The following is a 23,750-nucleotide window of genomic DNA, read 5'->3' as shown; positions in this document are numbered from 1 at the left end:
TCGATAAAATTGACGCTGGGACCCTAGTGCTGAGAATGCTGTCAAGTATCTGCTCTCAGGCGCTATATTTTGGCAGAAAAATCCATTTGAGATATCTAGTGTTGTTTTGTATTTTTTGCGCACAATGTTATTTCATTAATGCGGCACTGTATGCGTTTTGTACTGCAAATGTTTTTGTGCCTGAATTTAGATGTCTGTAATCTAAAACTAGACGATATGTATTGTAAGGTTTCATTACCGGAAACAAACGGTTATTTATTGAATAGGTGCAAGTTTCAATTACCCCCTGGTATTTAAGTTGATCTAAGATCTCCCTGGCCAGTTTTTTTGCTTCTTGCTTTATGGGATACTGTCCCAGTGGAGTTGGAGTAGATTATGAAGGTATCACATGGTGGGTTGACTCTTCATCCCATCCAGCATGGTTTCGATATAGGGCTGGAGCAAGGGCTACTGCCCATTCCCGTGCATATGTATGTTTTAAATATTGGGAAACGAGGTCGGAAAAAGCTGGCATAATTATTGTTTTCCACTTTTGGGCAATCCATAACAATAGCAGGCAGCCAATCATTTTCAGGTAATAAAATGTCATTGACAAAAATTAGGTTCTCCCAAAAGAGCTTTAATTTTCCTGGGTTTGTCCCCCTCCATCCGGACTGATCTCATGTAACCTATGTGGGACGCTTACCCTAGTATCAGGCATTTCCACCGTGATATGTTCACTCAACTCCGCTGTCACCAGAAATTCCATCAGGCTCTAGCGAGCTATTGTTACTTCTGCTACGCTGTGTAGCATCGTCAGAGCCCATTCCCCGTTCAGTAGTTGAGTCTTTCAGAATTCTGACCATATCTGATCTTGAGACCTGCTACGTTCTTCTTTTTGAATTGAGGTTTAGGTTTTTGTTTTTCTTCTTTCTTAGGTGCGTAGTCCGCAGCGCGTGGCGTGTCTCTGGATTTTGTACGCTCCTCCTCTCTGTGTTCCGACTGTCCTTCTCTCTCAGAGTTTTTTGATGAACCCTGAAAGGAACGAAAGAAACGTGTATCAGTGTCCTGATACCTGTTGCGTTTTCTAATGTTGTCCCTATTCCTAAGGTTATACTTACTTTTGGAGAGACTTGTTGAGGATATCTACCTCTGGATTGAGATCTATTTTCTTTATTCTTTTTTAGTTTGTTATTGTCCCATTTCTTCTTTGAAGAAGCAGGTGCTTGCTCAAAGGTGTCCTTTTCAGGATTCCCCATTAGTTGAGGTTTTACTGGTCTAGCTCCCAAACTATCTCTACCTAATTCTGCATAAGCAGTTTCAATTATTTTGGGTAATTCTGTCTCATGTTGTAAAGGAGTGAAATCTCTCAGGCATCGGCGTTTTGCCACTGATGCTGCTTCCCCTTTAATATTTGCTAATATTATTGCTGGAACCTGGGCAAAGTTATTTAATAACTTTATCCCTAACTTCAGAGCAGGTTCTAATCCATACTCATTCTGTATCTGTCTCAATATGTCTGCTATGACTGCTAATGAAGGGACACCGTGAGTCCTGATATATTTTGCAGCGAAGACTGTACCCTAAGAAGTACAATCCTCTATCAGGGGAGCTATCCCCATTGGCAAGCAAATTGTTAGCATTCTATGCTTTTCGTGTGGACCAGTGTGTGGAAATACTGCCTCTAGCTGTGTTATTTTTTGAGCTATCCAGAAAGGCATTTGCTCACGTCTAGTGGGCAATTTACCCATCATTGCGTATAATGTTTGTGGTGTAATTTTCATCGTACAAGCTTGGAGTGGTCCTGTTTGTGTAGCCGGTGTTGGCTGAAGTGTGAGTGTTCTCATAACAAACTGTGTCATGTTTCTGTAAAGTTTTATTAATTCTTTATGCTGAGTAAGTAACTCTCCTCCTGGCATTGTGTCAATGTCAGGATGTGGTGTGTAGGCCGCTAATACTGGCAATGTTGCTCTGTCTCTTCCGAGTGGACCGAGTCTTATTCTATTTCTTGTATGGGGTAGGTCGTCTTTAAACCAGTATAAATGTTCATGGTAAGTGAGTGGAAATTCAATGTCCTCGTAGGGACAATATTGGTTTGGTATTTCATCTTCTGTGTAGTAATGAAATGTCTTTGTTAATGCATTCGCCTTTGGGAATGTAACCCATGAATAGAATGCCTCTGTTCTAAATGATCCATGTGCCTCAATCACAAATGTTACTTGCCCACCCCTATTAAACGGTATGCGGCTAGTTTTAGGGTGATGGCAGTTCTAACATTTTCTGAAATGTGTATTGCATCTGCATCTTCTTCTCCTGAGAGATGTAATTGAACCACAGGATCTTTCTGTACAGTCATTGTTTTAAGTTAGAAGAGCCTTTCAAGGGAACTGAGATAAGGTGTTATGCACAAAAGGAACAATGTGTCCTTCAAGCTTGATTAAACCAACAGCCAATACATAGGATTTAGCCTACTCAGCTGTGGCGGATTTTGTAACCTCCCACTCCAGACGTCTCTGGGAAAATGTGAGTAGGGAAACCTGAGAATAGCACGACTGAACGACTCAGGTTGACCATTAAATAAGTACCCAACCAATGTTGAGGGCGCCATGCCATCTAGTTCCTATAAAAGCTATACAGGATCTGCGCGTTTGGACAACATTCATTGCAGGATTGGTGTCATACTGATTATAGACACCCCCACCGGGTATGTTGGCCTGTATACCAGCTGGTTCACAGTGGCACTAGAAACCCCTTTTACTAAGGAGAGTATAGTTCTTGGCAACTATCGAACATGAGAACCCTGATCCCTCATTACCGTAGAAACAGTGTACTACTTTTCGCTCAGTCACTCGTGCTCACTTAGTTTCAGAGAGATACACAGAATAAACAGTAGGGACGTTTTCAATAAGTATTTGTTGAACAGTCGTTATTCTAGTGTAAAATAGGTGTGCTGAAACAATCACTAGACAGTAACAGATATAAAGGATTAGAAGCACTAAGAAAGTAAAAGGATGGTAGATTTCTACCACCTTGCTATAATCATGAGTATAAGCAAGTACATAAAATACATGATAATAAAATGCGTACTCCTATGATGCTACCAGAACTAGATGTACATGAGTATACCTAGTATGTATGTAGGTGTTAAGACAAGAATCCCTCTAGGATAGAGTCAACCCCCATTACCTGAAGTGAGAAACTGTTGGACCCCATCCTGGTTTTGGGTTGGACACCCCGCAAGGGATGTCAGACTACTGCGAGCTGGAGTATCTGCATGCAGGGGCTTCAGCGTCTCGCCTCAGTGTGTCGGCATGGAAGTCCTGATCTCTTCTCCCTATCTTCAGCAAGATGTGATGTTTAAATATCCCCAGGGGTAATACCTTGCTGTGCCACTGTGGGACTTAGGATGACGTCGGGAATTAACCTTGTACATAGTTATTATACTGGAGATGGAAGTCCTGCTGAGTTTCCACGAATCCACGGATCCTCATGCATATTGTATGAGGCTTTTTGTTCAGGGAAAACCCCACGTTCTGTGTGCAGTGTTGTAACTAGGTAAAGGGTCAGTCCTAGCAGCCCATTAGGTATGTAATGTAGGGATTTATATAGGTGAAAGGTTGAGATGTTACCCGAGCCTATATTGGGATACCTATATAGAATATAACCCTCTGGTTGGGTGGCAGAGCAGGACTTCTGAACAGAGGCAGCTCGGAATTCTGAACACTGATTTCCAGCCGCAAATGACACATTCATTTTTTCTTTTACACCAGTCATATTGAGTGACAAATTTCACACATTCCTGGGCACAATAAATGTCATGCATGCATATGTTTTTTAAACCCCCTTGTCACCATACTTGCTGTTTGGAGGTAAAGTGTCAAGTTTACTTTAAGCACTGAATGGTGGGGAGATGATGTATCATAAGGAATATAATGGCTCAAACAAAGAATTTTGGATCAGTGCAGTGCCTTGCAATGTGCGTATGTAGAATATGTGTTAATATAATAAGAATCATGGGTTAAGGGGTACTTTATTTCACATATTCTCACTATAGAGAACTGAGATGACTAGTTTAGTATAGGTGTGAGTTCTGATCCAAAGGTAAGAAGGTTTTAACAAGGAATGGATATAAAAGGACAGCTGCAGCAGATGTTTTAAGGTTAGCAAATTGCTTTGAGACCTCCTAATTCCACTCTTACTGAATCTCTGCAAAGTGTCTAGAAGCTGTTGTGTCATAGTTCGAATGCTTGGATAAGCCTCTCTCATACATCTCTTTCCTTTTATCATTTTGCAGATTATCTTGGCCTACATGGATTGTTTTCAGTGCTGCCAGATCCTGGGCTTCAGGGAGCGCTGTCAGAGGTATGAGCTGATGGCTATGGATCGCAGCAGGTACTTGCCAATGACCAACGATGGGCTGCTCGTCATGGCCAAGCTTGCGAAGGCCATGGCCAACACCAAGTTGTGTTTCGGTAACTTGAGCCAGGCTGTGGAGTTCGGTAGGTACTTTGCTGCCCCGTTTTTCCTGTATCTCATGCTTTTGTGGTCTACTGTGATTGAACTACATCCCCTTTACTGCATTTCAGGGTACCGCTCACACAAGCTGGCTGGCATGCTGAACAGCCCGGCTCTGGAGATCGCTGTGCTTCCGATTATGTTTCAGGCACTCTTCCTGGAGCACAGGTGAGTGGAAACCGTAGAGGCCTGAGCTAGGTCTGAGGGAGGGGATGACAACCAGCAGTCAGGGGTTCAGCAGCAAAAGAGGTGTGGCGCAGCGGCCAGGGTGCCTGACTCCGGACCACGGGGTTCAATGTTCGATCGGGGGCGCTGGCAGCAGGCTAGCCCAGCACCATGTGACTTTGGGCAATAGCTCGCTTAATCTTCCCGACGGCCCCCAGTGCCAGGACACTTCTCCCGAGGTAGCTGTGCACTGTACAAATGCTGGTATTTCATATTTCATTTCAATTACTCACTGGTAATCCCATTGCTTGGAGTCTTCTCGTCCCTTTTCTGGTCATTACCTTATGAGTATTCTATGCCTACAATAGACAGACCTTCAAAAAGCTAAACTCTCGTAAGAAAAGAAAGGTGTGAGCAAATCTCAATCTTCTGTCAAGGGACCATAATGACTGTGCCCACCATTAGCATATCCTGACAAAAAGCAAGATAGATCCTTTCTCCTCCCCATTCCTCCTGGAGACCATACATACCCCTTTGTAATGATCCGGACGGAAGAGAATGGACAGAGCAAAGAGGACCTGGCTGCTAGTTGCACAGTTCCAAAAATGATGGACCTTGTGACTCCCTTGTTGACAGAACCTCCACTCCAACCAGAGACTTTATCCAATGACTAAGGCTGTGGAAGGAAAGTTTAAACGTCTTCTTACCTGCGCCAGAATTATCAAAAAGAGCACCTGTGTTCCAGAAAGGAGGTACTCTCGCGAGATATATTGAAATAACTCTTCTTTACATCCAAAGCATAAACGGTGACTTATTCCAGAGAAGTAGGAGTTGGAGAAAACATTGGGTAAAGGAATCTTATTCAAATGGAAAGTAGAGCAAACCTTGAACACAAAAGAAGGACAACGTTTTTGAACTATTCTGTCAGAAAAAATCATCAGAAAATGATGTTTATAATCCAGAGAGCATAACTCTCCAAACCTTTTAGCAGATGAATGTTGCACCTAAGAACAAACCTTTCCAGGAAAGAGTCTTAATTGAACTCAGTTCATGGCGCTTTGCGACCGGATCCAGAACTAATAAAAGATCCCCCTAGCAACCAGAGATCCCTGAGACTTGCAATCTCCACTACTTTCTCTAAGCACTTTCATTTCTACCCATTGGATTCATAAAGTAGTCCCTTTCAAACCCAGTGACCAGCCATTCTGAAGGGGGTTCACAGCATCCACAAAGCACACGAGCACGTCTTGTTGCCGGACACCGTTTTCTAAACGACCTCCAGTAACGCGAAGAAGACTCAAGAGTGAACATTGCCTGGAAGCTTGCACATCAATAGCTAGTTCTCTCAGCAAACGCGCTCCCTGTGGGCCATTCGGCTCAACGTCCATGGATAGGGGAAGAGCATAGAGCATCCTGGACTTTAAGACCCGGCCACTCCGACAAGCATGCAAAGTGTGCAGTGCTCAGTGCCATCTCCAGGGAATTACCTCGCAGCGCCAATAATCCTATGACAGACGGGAGCTCTATGAACTTCAATCGGCAAAACATAACATCCCTCAAAGCTGGGGCAGGAAAAAGCATCCAATCCCCTTGCCCTTGAGATGAATCTGGGGAGAAGAGCATCATTCACATTAGCAACCAAATCAGTTACTGGACTCCCCCATTCCTGAGAACTCTGAAGCCCTTCTAGGATCCAGCCGCCCATGTGAGCATGAGAATTGGACCTCTGGATCCAGGAGCACCACTGTGGGGAACCACTCACAGAACATTGCTGCAAATACCATGAACATGACCTGCCGATCCACCTGCCGCTCCGACCTCTCACAATGCCAAGCAAACCAAACTATATGGTTCCCGCTCTCTCTCAAACCGTTCCTACAAGGAGACGACTTCAGAATGGCATTTCAGGTCCTAGTCTCCCCCATCTAGATGGAGGCAAGGCCATGCTCAACTGTACTCCATAGATCACTCTTGCATCCCTAAATCCTTCAAGGATGCCTTTTACGAGGGACTGAAAACCAATTGCATCAGCCACATGCTAAAGGAGTTACTTTGATTTACCATACAACCCTATATTACCTTCAAGATCAGCTGCGTCACATACATGGCCCTCTGCACCAAGACCACTATCGACCTAGCCAAACAATTAAGAATATCTGGAGGAGAACATCAGACAAGGCGCTCCAACATCACAAGGTTAGAAACCAAACACTGCAGTAAAGAGGAGCCCAGAAGACAAGCCTTCTCAGAAGACTCCCAGAACAGCATCGCCGCTGACAACACAAGACCAGCCCTCTGTACTGTTGAGGAATCAAAGGAAACCCGACCTCTACTAAGAACACTGCTTTGGTTGGGGTGACATCTCACCCCTTCAGTAGCTTTACCTTCTTAGTGCTACCTGTTCCTTCAGTGCTCCCCTGATGCACCTCTCTGGGGCTTGTCTCCCGTACAGCACTTCATGTCTTGCCAGTTACGTTCGCTCTGTAGGAATAGCAAAGCACGCAGGCGCAGGCGCATAGGTATTCCAAGAGCCTTCTCATGTGTCTGCTTTTTATCTTCCAACCACCTGTGCGTTTGTAACATCTGGAAATAGCCAACAGGTGTTTGATCCATGGCACTTGTTCAGGGCTTTAGGGTTAATCAGTTCAGTTCAGTAATAGCTTTATTTTGTCCAGTTTGACCATAAAAGCACAAATAAAATAGCACACATATCACATTCCATTTCCTAAAAGATGAATATAACAAGCCAGATACATACAATTATAAAAAGTAGATAAAAAACATAGCCGAGTATGGCCTAAAATATTATAAAATACAGTCCAATCTATGGTAGCAGCTAGATGTTAAGGGGTTCACTTCATATGAGTCACTGTAACGATCTGAAATAGGGGGTAATAATGACGATTATAAAGTGCTTGTGCCAAATGTACAAAACAGTTCACTCAGACTTAACGAATCAGAGTTTTAATTTCGCTGGTATCTACATTCGAATTTCAAAGGCATCAATCCGAAATAACGGTGAATAACTATTTAAGATGAATAAATTAGATCATAACAATGATTCGAGATTAGACAATTAATACCTTTGGAGTGTCATCGTTAAACAGGGAGTGAACAGAGGTTACATCATAGTCATTCATTTCTAATTTTACTATTCATTTTTTTGAGTTGACTTCAGGAGTGCTCTACGAGCGCACCAGATAGGGAATAGAAACCTGCTACCGAAAAAGCTATAGGGAGGCTAGTATCATTTTTCAATATCCTGTAGGCCTCAGAGCAGCGCCTAGTTCCCAAGTTTCTGCAGATCTGGACCAGCCACCGTTTTCTTGCTTTGAGATGCCCGGAGCAACAAAAAAACCTTATATATTTCTATGGCTAGGCTCATGGGCTTGTGACTGGATTTACGAAAAACCTTGGCTAGGCCCCCTGTTGTTTGTGCTAATTTGAGAGTGGATTTATTTATTTGTGCCCCACAATCCATTGTTTCTGTGATAGTTATGCCGAGATAATCAAAAGCAGATACTCTCTCTAGGGGTTTGGCATTAAGGGATGGATTTGATCGGAAACTTTTGGCTGAGTTAAACACCATAAAGTTCGTTTTTGGAGGTTAATCTCAAACCCTCTTTCTTTACAAAAGGCATCAAATCTATTGAATACCCTCCATATCCCCATAGGAGATTTCGATAGCAATAAGGTATCGTCAGCAAACATCATAGCTGGAACTTTGCATGATGCCGTCTTAGGGACGTCCAAGTCTTTCTCAATAAGTAAAAAATCAACTAACCCATTTATAAACAGGCTAAAAAGGTTCAGGCGAGGACACATCCCTGGCGGACACCTCTTTCTACAGGAAAAGGGGCTGTGAGTTTACCTTCCTATCTGGAATCTTTCCTATTTGGCCTGATAGCTTTCAAGGGAAAGAAAAAAATCGGACAAAGTTGACGTTAGGCTGGTATGATTCAGGGTTACCATCTGTGAATCAATTGTGATGCCATTAGTAGAGGCGTACCTTATTTGGGCATAATTGCCTACATGCAGTCGCCTCAAGATTTGGCATAAATATACCGGAACCTCAATCTCACAGAGAACCGCCCAGGTCTACAAATACTAGGTAGAGACTGCCACCCTCCACGCACACGATCTTCCAATGTAGTACCTGTAGCGTGTAGCCTGAGGGTCTGATCCAGTGTGGACTGAGTATCTTGTGCTCCTTCATCTAACTCTGAAGCCGAAACAACAGCACTCGCGCAAATATCTTTTGGCTTATGTCAATGAGGCTTATGGGCCTATATTTTGTAGGTAACAACGGGGGAGCCCTTTTTATAAATTGGAATGATTTCGGCTCAGGGCCAACTAGCCTTGCAAGATGGCATTTAATAAAACCCAAAGGTCAGGCGCCCAAATTGAAGGTTCACTGCGGAATAAATCCCCAGGAATCTTATCCAGTCCTGGCGCCTTACCTGGTGCTATTTTATCTAAGGCACTCGTTATCTCTTTGGGTATTATAGACGGGATAGCATCACTGGTCCTGGGGATGATTATGGGTGCGGTCTGGCAATCAACCAATACTGCGCCATCTACTGTCTCAGACCTCGTGTAGAGGGACTCAAAGTGGACCCTCCACACTTCTGCCTCTAAGTTTGGTTCAATTGGTGATTTTGCATCAGAAGTACCTGTGTTGGCCTGTGTCGACCACCTTCCAAAATATCCTCATGTCATGGGAACTCAGCGAACTTCTTAGAGTGTCCCACTTGTCTCTTTCCCATCCTTTTTATGCTTCCCTCATGCTTGAATGGTAGGCCGCTCTGTTGGATTTAATTAGGGGGCGGTCATTGGCCTGATGGCTAAAATCAAGGCTGTTTTGGCCATTCGGCATTGGGCATTATACCAGGTGTGCGGAGGTTTCCTATTTGGCCTGATAGCTTTCAAGGGAAAGAAAAAAAATCGGACAAAGTTGACGTTAGGCTGGTATGATTCAGGGTTACCATCTGTGAATCAATTGTGATGCCATTAGTAGAGACAGATTTGGTTGCAGTCAAAAGGGCAGGAATAATAGCTTCATACAGGGACCCTAGCGTATCTTGAGTCTGGTGTATGTCAGCCCACCAGACTCTCTTCCCACAAGTGTTAAGAGACAGCCTAGCATTGGTTGGGTCCTGTTACCCTGAGTCACTCAGAGGTTTTAACTCGTTTAGCTCCAATACAAGGGCATTATGATCACTATCATGCCACGTCTTGACCTTGAAGTCGAGTACTCTATGCCAAGATTTTAAATCGACTAAGATGTAATCTAATAGAGAGCCTCGCCCGTTTCTATTGAAGGTGAAATTGCTCAGAGAATCGGACTTTGTTCTTCCGTTACATGCCCTTAGTCAGTGATTTAAGACAAGAGAGTTCATCTGTATCGCCAGAGGGGACCAAACTTTAACTAAAGGGCTAGTAGACTCTGGGATAGCCCAGTACTGATCTTCTTCACAGGTCCATCCTTATATATGCTTTCTAATAGCTCATACTGACAGTTAAAATCCCCTCCTATAATCACCATATACTCATCTGGGATGCTGGCTAAAAAGGAAATTAATTCGTCAAGAGTTTTTGACTCCTGACCACATCTAACTGGTCTTGAATACACTTTAATTAGTGCATTAGTAATCTTTGGCGGGAAATGAAGGAGGACACACAAGATGTTGTTTGAAGATGTTTCTATCTTATTGGCTGTACAGCTGAGGTGGACACCCCCCATGTGCATAATCCACCCGAGGGCCTCCCTTTGCCACATGATGTTGCAGGAGTGCCAAAAATAGCAAAACCCAGTTTGAGACTTCCTCTCTTGCCCACGTCTCCTGGAACATACAGATTTCGAATTGGTCAATAAAGTGACCCCAATGTGGAATATCTATCTTGGAGTTTAGGCCAGTGACGTTCCAGGATAGGACTTGCAGCTTTGATGGATCCGGGGTATTCATTTTAGCAACGGCTTCAATGGTGGGTGAAGGGGAAGGCAGGGTCTCGCAAAGCCTTAGAGCAGCTTTCTTAACTGTTCCACTGTTTGTTGGAGGGAACTGATTGCTGATTATGGCTGTATTGTGACCCTCTTTCTTCCCTGGGGAGCCGCTCATGCTCCCACTGGTTTTTCGCTCCCTAACATTTTCCACCTGGTTCTCACCCCATAGATTGCCGGGTCCTGTACCCTCGGGCTCGAGTCAATCGACTCTTTCTAGGCCATGGAATCTATTTGATGTAGGAATATTATAGATTGGCTGCCTGGGTCGATGATGGTCTAGGGATGCTGCATGGTGAATGTGTATTTCCAGGTTCCAGCCCCAGCCAGTTTTCTTTCTTGCATGATGGCTCTCTCTGGGGGATCAAAATAACGCAACGGCAAGACTCTGATCGTACCCATCTGGCTCTCATCGTCTCGGTTTAAAATATCTTGGACAACACACGGATTTCTAAAGTTTATCACTATACAATCACCATAGATATCCTTCAGTCTCCAACCAAGCCAGTCAAATCTACATGTAGTTAAAATCTCTCCTGCATCATCATACATAAATTGTCTATGGTTAGCTAACCAGAACAAACATTTGTTTTTTAAATCCTGGTGCGATTCATATTGGCCCCCTCGAAGCTCAGGGATACCTACGAGAACAAGGACATAGGGAATAGAAGCAGGTGGTACATTTATAACTGGGAGGGAAGGATTTTTGTTAAAGGCTTCTGCGCGCTTATTGAGTCCTACACCCGCCCACTGTTTATTCGACTGCCGTTCCTTATTGGGCTGTTGGATTAAAGGCTTTTGATTGGGTCTGTTTGGGATTGTGATGTGCTGTCTCTGTCTATCTAAAATGGCTCTACTAGGGGTAATGGGTTGCTGTCTCTCCCGGTTAGGAACGGCAAAAACCGGGGCATCATTCTGTGTGAGGGACGGGGCTGCCCTTCTACCGTTAGTTTCAACCAGTGCTATTGGTCCAATGTCAGTCCCGTCATTCCCATTTGCGACCCCCCTGTCAACTACTCTCCTGTCACCTGTCAGTTCCTTGAGCAGGGTGGCCATCTTATTCATCCTATTTACAAGGGATTTGAGCTCATCCTGGACTATGGCCCTAACTTGAATTTGCAAATCCACCACTAATTTGGTAACCCAGACAGGTTGTTCAATGACCAGCTCGGGGCTATTTGCTGAACCTCCCATCCCAGTACCACTGTCATCTGGCTTCTCTCTCGTCACCTTCTTCCTTCTGGCCATTGTTTTAGCTTGTGGTTTAGGATTCCCTTTAATAATGAGCAGCGCTAAATTGGGCCGTAGGACAAACACACTATGCCTTAGAGGCTGTGGTCAGGCTGGTACTTTTTACCATGTTCTCTGGACATGCCCCATGATACGCCCCTTTGGGACAAGGCAACCCATAAAATGAAACTCACGCTAGGAAAACAGATTGACCTGATACCAGGGTTGGGGATCCTCAACATTTGGGAGGTCACAGATTTGACTGAAATAGAACAACAATGGGTGGCACTGGGGTACGTATTAGTGAAGAGAGCTATTGCAATGTCCTGGGGCTCGGCCACACGACCCCTAACGATTGGCTGGGTGGCGGAATTAGATCGCTGCATGATAGCAGAGAAGGAAGTTTATAAAATTCGAGGCTGCCCTAAGAAATGAGATCGAAAATGGAAACACTGGAATTCCTATAGGGGCGAGATTTGCACATCACCCACGGAAGATATGGCAATGCGCCGAAGAGTTGAATTATGATGCCCTTACTGAATGTGTTAAGTGATACTTAGCTGTTACAACACTGTGTTTTCGAACTGATATGTCTTTGATCTGCACTGATGACTGTGATTTGATTCAATAAAAAGTTTATATAAAACGTTTATAAAAAAAAAAAATAATGAGCCGTGATTGTGGATCCTCCCTACTTTGCTCGATAATGATTGCTTCCACTGCAGATGATTGACCCCCAGGGATGTCGGTAAGCAGGGGTCCTGAGGCTTGTGATGTGTCTAGATCCTCCAGAGGGAGTTCCAAATTTGGGGTTAGAGATAGTCGTCTCTCTGTCCGCACAATTTCTGTTGCAACTGCACCTAATACCTTCTCAAGCATCCTATCTATGAAGGCAGGTTGGGCTTTGGTTTTTGGCTTGAGGGGAGCCTGTTGTTTCTTTTCTACACAGACTCACTTGCCCATTGTCGCTGGACACTAGCAGGTATCTATACTCCTATAAATCTTTAAAAAGACAAGTATAGCTAGAATAAACATCAAACTGGGTGTGTAGGTAAAAACGTAGCCGTTAGCGCTTAAAAGTAATTAGTAAGGAACAACTTTTGACAAATTCTTTTGGGCTGTCCCGAAACGCCAGCCACCACTCAACGTACAGTCTGGAGGGTTTATAGCGGTAGTGGGAAGGTAATTGTCACAAATCCAAGTAATTTAAAGTACGAAAGGAGGAATAAGAAAATTGATCTCACCATCTTGCCCTCCTGGTGATTGCCGGTCCTATTCCGGGACCTGGAGCCAAGTGTGGTTATGCCCGATGTAATAACCAAGGGGGATGGCCCTGCCCTGCCTTAGACTGCCGCTGACGGGCGCAGATGGGCCCACCCTTGGCCCGGGCACGGCCAGGGCACGCCCTCGCACGTCCCGCGCTGCGGGAGTCCGCGAAGATTTAAATACCGTCTCCGGGCGGGAAACATGTTGGTGGCGTGTACTGGCCATAGGGAGCCTGGGACCTGTAGTCCTTGGTCCGCTCCCCCCTCCTGGCGTGCAACAGCAGTGATGCCCACAGAACGGACTTTCCCAACAGGTGTTTTATCCATAGCACTTGTTCAAGGCTTTAGGGGTTATATATCTATATAAATAATTATCTGTTTGGATTATTTTTACAATAAATATGATATACCATGGTACAGCAAAGACCATTGTGAGGAAATCTGTGTCCTTAGTCGGAAGCATCCCAGTGCCTGGGAGGTTGCACACTGGGTCGTAACTACCTGCAAACATGTGAACCCATGTCACTGTGCTGACATCATGCGGCCAGACAGGCATGGGCCATTCAGGTGTGATGAGATGTTGAAGAGTGACTGTCTCTAGTGCCCAGAGGTGAGACCAGGGTATCTAATTCTGGATGTCTTTGTGGCCTACATGTCAATACAAATTGACATGTACCAGGGATAACCCCTGAGAGGAGTATGACTGGATCTGCACATGTGATGGGCCCAGCTGAGGCATAGCACCAGGCTTCTGATTGTGATGGGTCCAGCTGAGGCATAGCACCAGGCTTCTGATTGTGATGGGTCCAGCTGAGGCATAAGACCAGGCTTCTGATTGTGATGGGTCCAGCTGAGGCATAGCACCAGACTTCTGATTGTGATGGGTCCAGCTGAGGCATAGCACCAGGCTTCTGATTGTGATGGGTCCAGCTGAGGCATAGCACCAGGCTTCTGATTGTGATGGGTCCAGCAGAGGCACAGCACCAGACTTCTTATTGTGATGGGTCCAGCTGAGGCATAACACCAGACTTCTGATTGTGATGGGTCCAGCTGAGGCATAAGACCAGTCTTCTGATTGTGATGGGTCCAGCTGAGGCATAGCACCAGGCTTCTGATTGTGATGGGTCCAGCTGAGGCATAGCACCAGACATCTGATTGTGATGGGTCCAGCTGACGCATAGCACCAGGCTTCTGATTGTGATGGGTCCAGCTGAGGCATAGCACCAGGCTTCTGATTGTGATGGGTCCAGCTGAGGCATAGCACCAGGCTTCTGATTGTCATGGGCCCAGCTGAGGCATAGCACCAGGCTTCTGATTGTGATGGGTCCAGCTGAGGCATAGCACCAGGCTTCTGACTCTAGCCTGGCGGGGTGAAAGCTACAAAGGAGGCTCTGTCCCTGGCAGATACTCTCTCCACTGGTGCACAGAAGGCTCTCAAAGCCCGGGTAAATTGAAGAGTTATTGGGCATGAGGACAATATTTCTCCATTTTTTAGGATACTGACAGGAAGTCAAAGCCAACCAGAGAAGCAGCCTTTCGGAACAATGTGCTTCATATATCCTCATCCCAGGCATTAGAGCTGGGGCACACTGGAAGGACTGGGTCTAACTGGTCAAGCGTTATGAGGAGTGTCCCTAGACATATTCAGCCAATGTCCTCTGACTGCTAGGCAGCTCTGAGCACAACACACAAGCGGGTAAAATCAACTGAAAACTAACTGATGTAGTAGAGGACAAGATGCGTGGCACCCAGTCTACGAGACAGCCACAGAGAGGGTTTTTGGACCGAGGATGGAAGATGCGGAGACTGTCATGTCCACAGTGGGACAAAAACACCCCTCAGTGAAACTATCCTCTGGTACAGGCATAAACAGAGACACCATTCACCCCATGCAAGGCCCCCTCGCTTAGCCACACTGTGCCTAATACATCACACATCCCAGCTACAGCAAAGACTATGAAAGACTGCATGGATTCTCTAAGGGGTGGACTGATGTATTCGCACCTCTGAGGTAAGACTGCATGGATTTTCTAAGGGGTGGACTGATGTATTTGCACCGCAGAGGAAAGACTGTGTGGATTCACTAAGGGGTGGACTGACGTATTCGCACCTCTGATGCAAGACTGCGTGGATTCACCAAGGGGTGGACTGACGTATTCGCACCTCTGAGGCAAGACTGCGTGGATTCTCTAAGGGGTGGACTGATGTATTTGCACCTCTGAGGCAAGACTGCGTGGATTCTCTAACGGGTAGACTGATGTATTTGCACCGCTGAGGAAAGACTGCGTGGATTCACTAAGGGGTGGACTGATGTATTCGCACCTCTGAGGCAAGACTGTGTGGATTCTCTAAGGGGTGGACCGATGTCTTTGCACCTCTGAGGCAAGACTGCATGGATTCTCTAAGGGGTGGAAAGATGTATTCGCACCTTTGAGGCAAGACTGCATCGATTCTCTAAGGGGAGGACTGATGTCTTCGCACCTCTGAGGCAAGACTGCGTGGATTCTCTAAGGGGTGGACTGATGTCTTCGCACCTCTGAGGCAAGACTGCGTGGATTCTCTAAGGGGTGGACCGATGTATTCGTACCACTGAGGCAAGACTGCATGTATTCTCTAAGGGGAGGACTGATGTCTTCGCACCTCTGAGGCAAGACTGCGTGGATTCTCTTAGGGGTGGACTGATGTCTTCGCACCACTGAGGCAAGACTGCGTGGATTCTCTGAGGGGTGGACTGATGTATTCGCACCTCTGAGGCAAGACTGCATGGATTCTCTAAGGGGCGGACCGATGTATTCTCACCTCTGAGGCAAGACTGTGTGGATTCTCTGAGGGGTGGACTGATGTCTTCGCACCTCTGAGGCAAATCTGTGTGGATTCTCTAAGGGGTAGACCGATGTATTTGCATCACTGAGGCAAGACTGCGTGGATTCTCTAAGGGGTGGACTGATGTATACGCCCCTCTGAGGCAAGACTGCATGGATTCTCTAAGGGGTGGACCGATGTATTTGCATCACTGAGGCAAGACTGCGTGGATTCTCTAAGGGGTGGACTGATGTATACGCCCCTCTGAGGCAAGACTGCATGGATTCTCTAAGGGGTGGACCGATGTATTCTCACCTCTGAGGCAAGACTCCGTGGATTCTCTAAGGGGTGGACCGATGTATTCGCACCTCTGAGGCAAGACTGCGTGATTCTCTGAGGGGTGGGCTGATGTATTCGTACCTCTGAGGCAAGACTGCGTGGATTCTCTAAGGGGTGGACCGATGTCTTCGCACCTCTGAGGAAGACTGCGTGGATTCTCTAAGGGGTGGACTGATGTATTCGCACCTCTGAGGCAAGACTGCGTGGATTCTCTAAGGGGTGGACCGATGTCTTCGCACCTTTGAGGCAAGACTGCGTGGATTCTCTAAGGTGTGGACTGATGTCTTCGCACCTCTGAGGCAAGACTGCATGGATTCTCTAAGGGGTGGACTGATGTATTTGCACCTCTGAGGCAAGACTGCGTGGATTCTCTAACGGGTAGACTGATGTATTTGCACCGCTGACGAAAGACTGCGTGGATTCACTAAGGGGTGGACTGACGTATTCGCACCTCTGAGGCAAGACTGTGTGGATTCTCTAAGGGGTGGACCGATGTCTTTGCACCTCTGAGGCAAGACTGCATGGATTCTCTAAGGGGTGGAAAGATGTATTCGCACCTTTGAGGCAAGACTGCATCGATTCTCTAAGGGGAGGACTGATGTCTTCGCACCTCTGAGGCAAGACTGCGTGGATTCTCTAAGGGGTGGACTGATGTCTTCGCACCTCTGAGGCAAGACTGCGTGGATTCTCTAAGAGGTGGACCGATGTATTCGCACCACTGAGGCAAGACTGCATGGATTCTCTAAGGGGAGGACTGATGTCTTCGCACCTCTGAGGCAAGACTGCGTGGATTCTCTTAGGGGTGGACTGATGTCTTCGCACCACTGAGGCAAGACTGCGTGGATTCTCTGAGGGGTGGACTGATGTATTCTCACCTCTGAGGCAAGACTCCGTGGATTCTCTAAGGGGTGGACCGATGTCTTCGCACCTTTGAGGCAAGACTGCGTGGATTCTCTAAGGTGTGGACTGATGTCTTCGCACCTCTGAGGCAAGACTGCATGGATTCTCTAAGGGGTGGACTGATGTATTTGCACCTCTGAGGCAAGACTGCGTGGATTCTCTAACGGGTAGACTGATGTATTTGCACCGCTGACGAAAGACTGCGTGGATTCACTAAGGGGTGGACTGACGTATTCGCACCTCTGAGGCAAGACTGTGTGGATTCTCTAAGGGGTGGACCGATGTCTTTGCACCTCTGAGGCAAGACTGCATGGATTCTCTAAGGGGTGGAAAGATGTATTCGCACCTTTGAGGCAAGACTGCATCGATTCTCTAAGGGGAGGACTGATGTCTTCGCACCTCTGAGGCAAGACTGCGTGATTCTCTGAGGGGTGGGCGATGTATTCGCACCTCTGAGGCAAGACTGCATGGATTCTCTAAGGGGAGGACTGATGTCTTCGTACCTCTGAGGCAAGACTGCGTGGATTCTCTAAGGGGTGGACCGATGTCTTCGCACCTCTGAGGGAAGACTGCGTGGATTCTCTAAGGGGTGGACTGATGTATTCGCACCTCTGAGGCAAGACTGCGTGGATTCTCTAAGGGGTGGACCGATGTCTTCGCACCTTTGAGGCAAGACTGCGTGGATTCTCTAAGGTGTGGACTGATGTCTTCGCACCTCTGAGGCAAGACTGCGTGGATTCTCTAAGGGGTGGACTGATGTATTTGCACCTCTGAGGCAAGACTGCGTGGATTCTCTAACGGGTAGACTGATGTATTTGCACCGCTGAGGAAAGACTGCGTGGATTCACTAAGGGGTGGACTGACGTATTCGCACCTCTGAGGCAAGACTGTGTGGATTCTCTAAGGGGTGGACCGATGTCTTTGCACTTCTGAGGCAAGACTGCATGGATTCTCTAAGGGGGGGAAAGATGTCTTCGCACCTCTGAGGCAAGACTGCGTGGATTCTCTTAGGGGTGGACTGATGTCTTCGCACCACTGAGGCAAGACTGCGTGGATTCTCTGAGGGGTGGACTGATGTATTCTCACCTCTGAGGCAAGACTCCGTGGATTCTCTAAAGGGTGGACCGATGTATTCGCACCTCTGAGGCAAGACTGCGTGATTCTCTAACGGGTAGACTGATGTATTTGCACCGCTGAGGAAAGACTGCGTGGATTCACTAAGGGGTGGACTGACGTATTCGCACCTCTGAGGCAAGACTGTGTGGATTCTCTAAGGGGTGGACCGATGTCTTTGCACCTCTGAGGCAAGACTGCATGGATTCTCTAAGGGGTGGAAAGATGTCTCCGCACCTCTGAGGCAAGACTGCGTGGATTCTCTGAGGGGTGGACTGATGTCTTCGCACCACTGAGGCAAGACTGCGTGCATTCTCTGAGGGGTGGACTGATGTATTCTCACCTCTGAGGCAAGACTCCGTGGATTCTCTTAGGGGTGGACCGATGTATTCGCACCTCTGAGGCAAGACTGCGTGATTCTCTGAGGGGTGGGCTGATGTATTCGCACCTCTGAGGCAAGACTGCATGGATTCTCTAAGGTGTGGACTGATGTCTTCGCACCTCTGAGGCAAGACTGCGTGGATTCTCTAAGGGGTGGACTGATGTATTTGCACCTCTGAGGCAAGACTGCGTGGATTCTCTAACGGGTAGACTGATGTATTTGCACCGCTGAGGAAAGACTGCGTGGATTCACTAAGGGGTGGACTGACGTATTCGCACCTCTGAGGCAAGACTGTGTGGATTCTCTAAGGGGTGGACCGATGTCTTTGCACCTCTGAGGCAAGACTGCATGAATTCTCTAAGGGGTGGAAAGATGTCTTCGCACCTCTGAGGCAAGACTGCGTGGATTCTCTTAGGGGTGGACTAATGTCTTCGCACCACTGAGGCAAGACTGCGTGGATTCTCTGAGGGGTGGACTGATGTATTCTCACCTCTGAGGCAAGACTCCGTGGATTCTCTAAGGGGTGGACCGATGTATTCGCACCTCTGAGGCAAGACTGCGTGATTCTCTGAGGGGTGGGCTGATGTAGTCGCACCTCTGAGGCAAGACTGCATGGATTCTCTAAGGGGAGGACTGATGTCTTCGTACCTCTGAGGCAAGACTGCGTGGATTCTCTAAGGGGTGGACCGATGTCTTCGCACCTCTGAGGGAAGACTGCGTGGATTCTCTAAGGGGTGGACTGATGTATTCGCACCTCTGAGGCAAGACTGCGTGGATTCTCTAAGGGGTGGACCGATGTCTTCGCACCTTTGAGGCAAGACTGCGTGGATTCTCTAAGGTGTGGACTGATGTCTTCGCACCTCTGAGGCAAGACTGCGTGGATTCTCTAAGGGGTGGACTGATGTATTTGCACCTCTGAGGCAAGACTGCGTGGATTCTCTAACGGGTAGACTGATGTATTTGCACCGCTGAGGAAAGACTGCGTGGATTCACTAAGGGGTGGACTGACGTATTCGCACCTCTGAGGCAAGACTGTGTGGATTCTCTAAGGGGTGGACCGATGTCTTTGCACCTCTGAGGCAAGACTGCATGGATTCTCTAAGGGGTGGAAAGATGTATTCGCACCTTTGAGGCAAGACTGCATCGATTCTCTAAGGGGAGGACTGATGTCTTCGCACCTCTGAGGCAAGACTGCGTGGATTCTCTAAGGGGTGGACTGATGTCTTCGCACCTCTGAGGCAAGACTGCGTGGATTCTCTAAGGGGTGGACCGATGTATTCGCACCACTGAGGCAAGACTGCATGGATTCTCTAAGGGGAGGACTGATGTCTTCGCACCTCTGAGGCAAGACTGCGTGGATTCTCTTAGGGGTGGACTGATGTCTTCTCACCACTGAGGCAAGACTGCGTGGATTCTCTGAGGGGTGGACTGATGTATTCGCACCTCGGAGGCAAGACTGCATGGATTCTCTAAGGGGCGGACCGATGTATTCTCACCTCTGAGGCAAGACTGTATGGATTCTCTAAGGGGAGGACTGATGTCTTCGCACCTCTGAGGCAAGACTGTGTGGATTCTCTGAGGGGTGGACTGATGTCTTCGCACCTCTGAGGCAAATCTGTGTGGATTCTCTAAGGGGTGGACCGATGTATTTGCATCACTGAGGCAAGACTGCGTGGATTCTCTAAGGGGTGGACTGATGTATACGCCCCTCTGAGGCAAGACTGCATGGATTCTCTAAGGGCTGGACCGATGTATTCTCACCTCTGAGGCAAGACTCCGTGGATTCTCTAAGGGGTGGACCGATGTATTCGCACCTCTGAGGCAAGACTGCGTGATTCTCTGAGGGGTGGGCTGATGTATTCGCACCTCTGAGGCAAGACTGCATGGATTCTCTAAGGGGAGGACTGATATCTTCGTACCTCTGAGGCAAGACTGCGTGGATTCTCTAAGGGGTGGACCGATGTCTTCGCACCTCTGAGGGAAGACTGCGTGGATTCTCTAAGGGGTGGACTGATGTATTCGCACCTCTGAGGCAAGACTGCGTGGATTCTCTAAGGGGTGGACCGATGTCTTCGCACCTTTGAGGCAAGACTGCGTGGATTCTCTAAGGTGTGGACTGATGTCTTCGCACCTCTGAGGCAAGACTGCATGGATTCTCTAAGGGGTGGACTGATGTATTCGCACCACTGAGGCAAGACTGCATGGATTCTCTAAGGGGTGGACTGATGTATTCGCACCTCTGAGGCAAGACTGCGCGATTCTCTAAGGGGTGGACTGAGGTATTCGCACCTCTGAGGCAAGACTGCGTGGATTCTCTAAGGGGTGAACTGATGTATTCTCACCTCTGAGGCAAGACTCTGTGGATTCTCTAAGGGGTGGACTGATGTATCCGCACCTCTGAGGCAAGTTTGCGCGATTCTCTAAGGTGTGGACTGATGTCTTCGCACTTCTGAGGCAAGACTACATGGATTCTCTAAGGGGTGGACTGATGTATTCGCACAACTGAGGCAAGACTGCATGGATTCTCTAAGGGGTGGACTGATGTATTCGCACATCTGAGGCAAGACTGCGCGATTCTCTTAGGGGTGGACTGAGGTATTTGCACCTCTGAGGCAAGACTGCATGGATTCTCTAAGGGGTGGACTGATGTATTCGCACCACTGAGGCAAGACTGCGCGATTCTCTAAGGGGTGGACTGAGGTATTCGCACCTCTGAGGCAAGACTGCGTGGATTCTCTAAGGGGTGAACTGATGTATTCTCACCTCTGAGGCAAGACTCTGTGGATTCTCTAAGGGGTGGACTGATGTATCCGCACCTCTGAGGCAAGTTTGCGCGATTCTCTAAGGGGTGGACTGATGTATTTGCACCTCTGAGGCAAGACTGCGCGATTGTCTAAGGAGTGGGCTGATGTATTTGCACCTCTGAGGCATACAGGTAAAGAGGCCAGTACAAGTGAGATGAGGATGTAGCTGCCATCACCCTTCAGTCACCCATAGCTTTGTCTAGCTGGGCTGTACTGCAGAATGCCTTCCTTTGACATAGAATACCTCCAAGGTTGAGTCCATGGTGGGGAGAGAATGTGACTCAAAGCAAGTGAGCAGCTGTCAAACAGGTAGTGGAATTCTCCAGGCATGTACCTGTCAAAAGGATATGCAGGGCGACTCTGTGGACCACCGCACTTGTGTTTGGCGAGCCTGCCTGCCTGATGCCAGGGGGGTCCACAAGCCCGGGGTGCCTTTGGAATCCTCAGGATGTTGGAGGAAGGGGTGAGGTTTGACGTGGATACCTTGTGTGGACGGAGGCTTGTGGTGGCCTGGGCAGGATCTTCCCCAGGTGGCCAAGGAAGGGCATGGCACGGGTAGTGGTTGGGAGAGGGTGGCCGGGCAGCATAAGGGTTAATGAAGGAAGAAAGTCAACAACTAGGAAAAGCTATACTGTAAAGAGGAACACATTAATACAAGGTGTAACAGAAAATGACTTGGTAAGGGCCATAGGAAACTAAAGTATTCAGTTACCTGATACATCTACTATTCAAGAAACGTTCATTCACCTATTTCAAGATACTCTTGGCGGCCATTGTGCATTTACAAGGAGAGTAATAGGGAGAAGTTTTTCACCACACTACTTCTCAAAAGAGTCCTGGCAGGAGCAAATCATATCACCCCCAAGCACAGCAACAACACCTTTGTGGAATCTAAACACTTTTTGAACCAATGCAAAGTGTGGGACTCAAACATCTAACATTGAAGACAGCCCTTCTAATTGCCATCACTCCTGTAAAGATAGTTAGTGAACTATTGGCCCTTACAACACAGGAGCCTTATGTGCAAATACACAAGGGCAGACAGAGTCGTGATGACAACAAACCCCAGTTTATCCCAAAGGTAGTGTCGCACTTTCAGGTTAACCTAGCCCTACACTTAACCTGCAGCCTAAACACAGGCAAAGACAGCCCTATGTACTCGCGATTGTATAAGAGCAATTATGTACTACTTACAAAAGACAAAATGAATCAGGAAGGGGAACTTGTTTTTTATGTCAGTTGCACAATTAGCATATAAGAAATTGACAGAGTGCACTCCAATTATCTTTCCATGTTTAATCAATAATCTTTGTTTCGTCCATTTGTTTGCGTGCTAGCCCGGTATCGTGGACAGCCCAGCCACGTGTACATCAATCACTTGAGAACATGGGGCGCAATCGCACCCCACTCCGGGCGCACCGCATTCCTTCAAGCATTACACAGATGCCACAATTAAACCAGTTTGTCAAAAGTTTCTTTTCATTTAATCCGCTGTTTGTAGTACATTTATTGTTGTTATTCCAGTCACATGATGGACATTTATGTTTACAATGTCCTTAATGCTGTAGATATGCCGATGCGGGCCTTATACTAGAGCATGGTGAAAACATAGATACTCCTCGATAAATGATTATCATCGCCCAATGCATTTCGGGCCCGGATTGGCCCTTCGTCAGGGGTTCTCTACAAATTGAAAACAATAATGTTAGACTGTGACTTTAAATAGCTCATTACTTATCGTATTTTACACGTGATGTAAAAAACTGTGAAAAAATACGATAAGTATGAAAAGAAACTTTTGACAAACTGGTTTAATTGTGGCATCTGTGTAATGCTTGAAGGAATGCGGTGCGCCCGGAGTGGGGTGCGATTCCGCCCCATGTTCTCAAGTTGCACAATTAGGCAAAGGTTCTCCAGTTACCAAAGGAAGCAGACAATCGAGACCTTGCAATAAAAGCGTGAAAGTTTGGAGGAAAACCATTGGCACCTTCGACAAGAAAGAAGGTAGCAACACTTACCTTCCTTGCTAAGGTATCCTTAACCAACATCTGCATGGTAGCCATGTGGTTTGCCATGCACAGTTTTAGAAAATATTACTGTCGAGACAGTCAAGCCAGTAAGGAGGCTCAGTGAGACACCGAATGATAAACCTGCTGCCTTGTCTGGTAATCCCAGCCTCCCAAGCTGCCTTGTCTGGTAATCCCAGCCTCCCAAGGGAAACGAACAATACTGCTGCAAACTAAATTCACAACATG

General features: G+C 47.1%; 2 protein-coding genes across 2 annotated transcripts in view; both read left to right on the top strand.

Moving 5' to 3' along the window:
• LOC146859441 (adenylate cyclase type 10-like) overlaps positions 1-4,539 on the top strand; it is a 78,060-nt gene extending 73,521 nt beyond the window's left edge. The window contains exons 4-5 of the mRNA XM_085647167.1: positions 4,274-4,402; positions 4,483-4,539. Of these exons, the coding sequence (XP_085503293.1) occupies positions 4,274-4,402; positions 4,483-4,539 (186 nt within the window). The remainder of the gene's footprint in view (positions 1-4,273; positions 4,403-4,482) is intronic.
• A 38-nt stretch (positions 4,540-4,577) lies between these two features.
• Positions 4,578-23,750, top strand: part of LOC146859437 (adenylate cyclase type 10-like) — a 357,025-nt gene continuing 337,852 nt past the window's right edge. The window contains exon 1 of the mRNA XM_085646984.1: positions 4,578-4,662. Coding sequence (XP_085503110.1) covers positions 4,592-4,662 — 71 coding nt within the window. The 5' untranslated portion in view covers positions 4,578-4,591. The remainder of the gene's footprint in view (positions 4,663-23,750) is intronic.

This window comes from Triturus cristatus, chromosome 3_2 (assembly GCF_964204655.1).
Source record: "Triturus cristatus chromosome 3_2, aTriCri1.1, whole genome shotgun sequence".
In the NCBI taxonomy this organism is placed as follows: Eukaryota; Metazoa; Chordata; class Amphibia; order Caudata; family Salamandridae; genus Triturus; species Triturus cristatus.
This window is presented reverse-complemented; position numbering and strand designations above follow the sequence as displayed.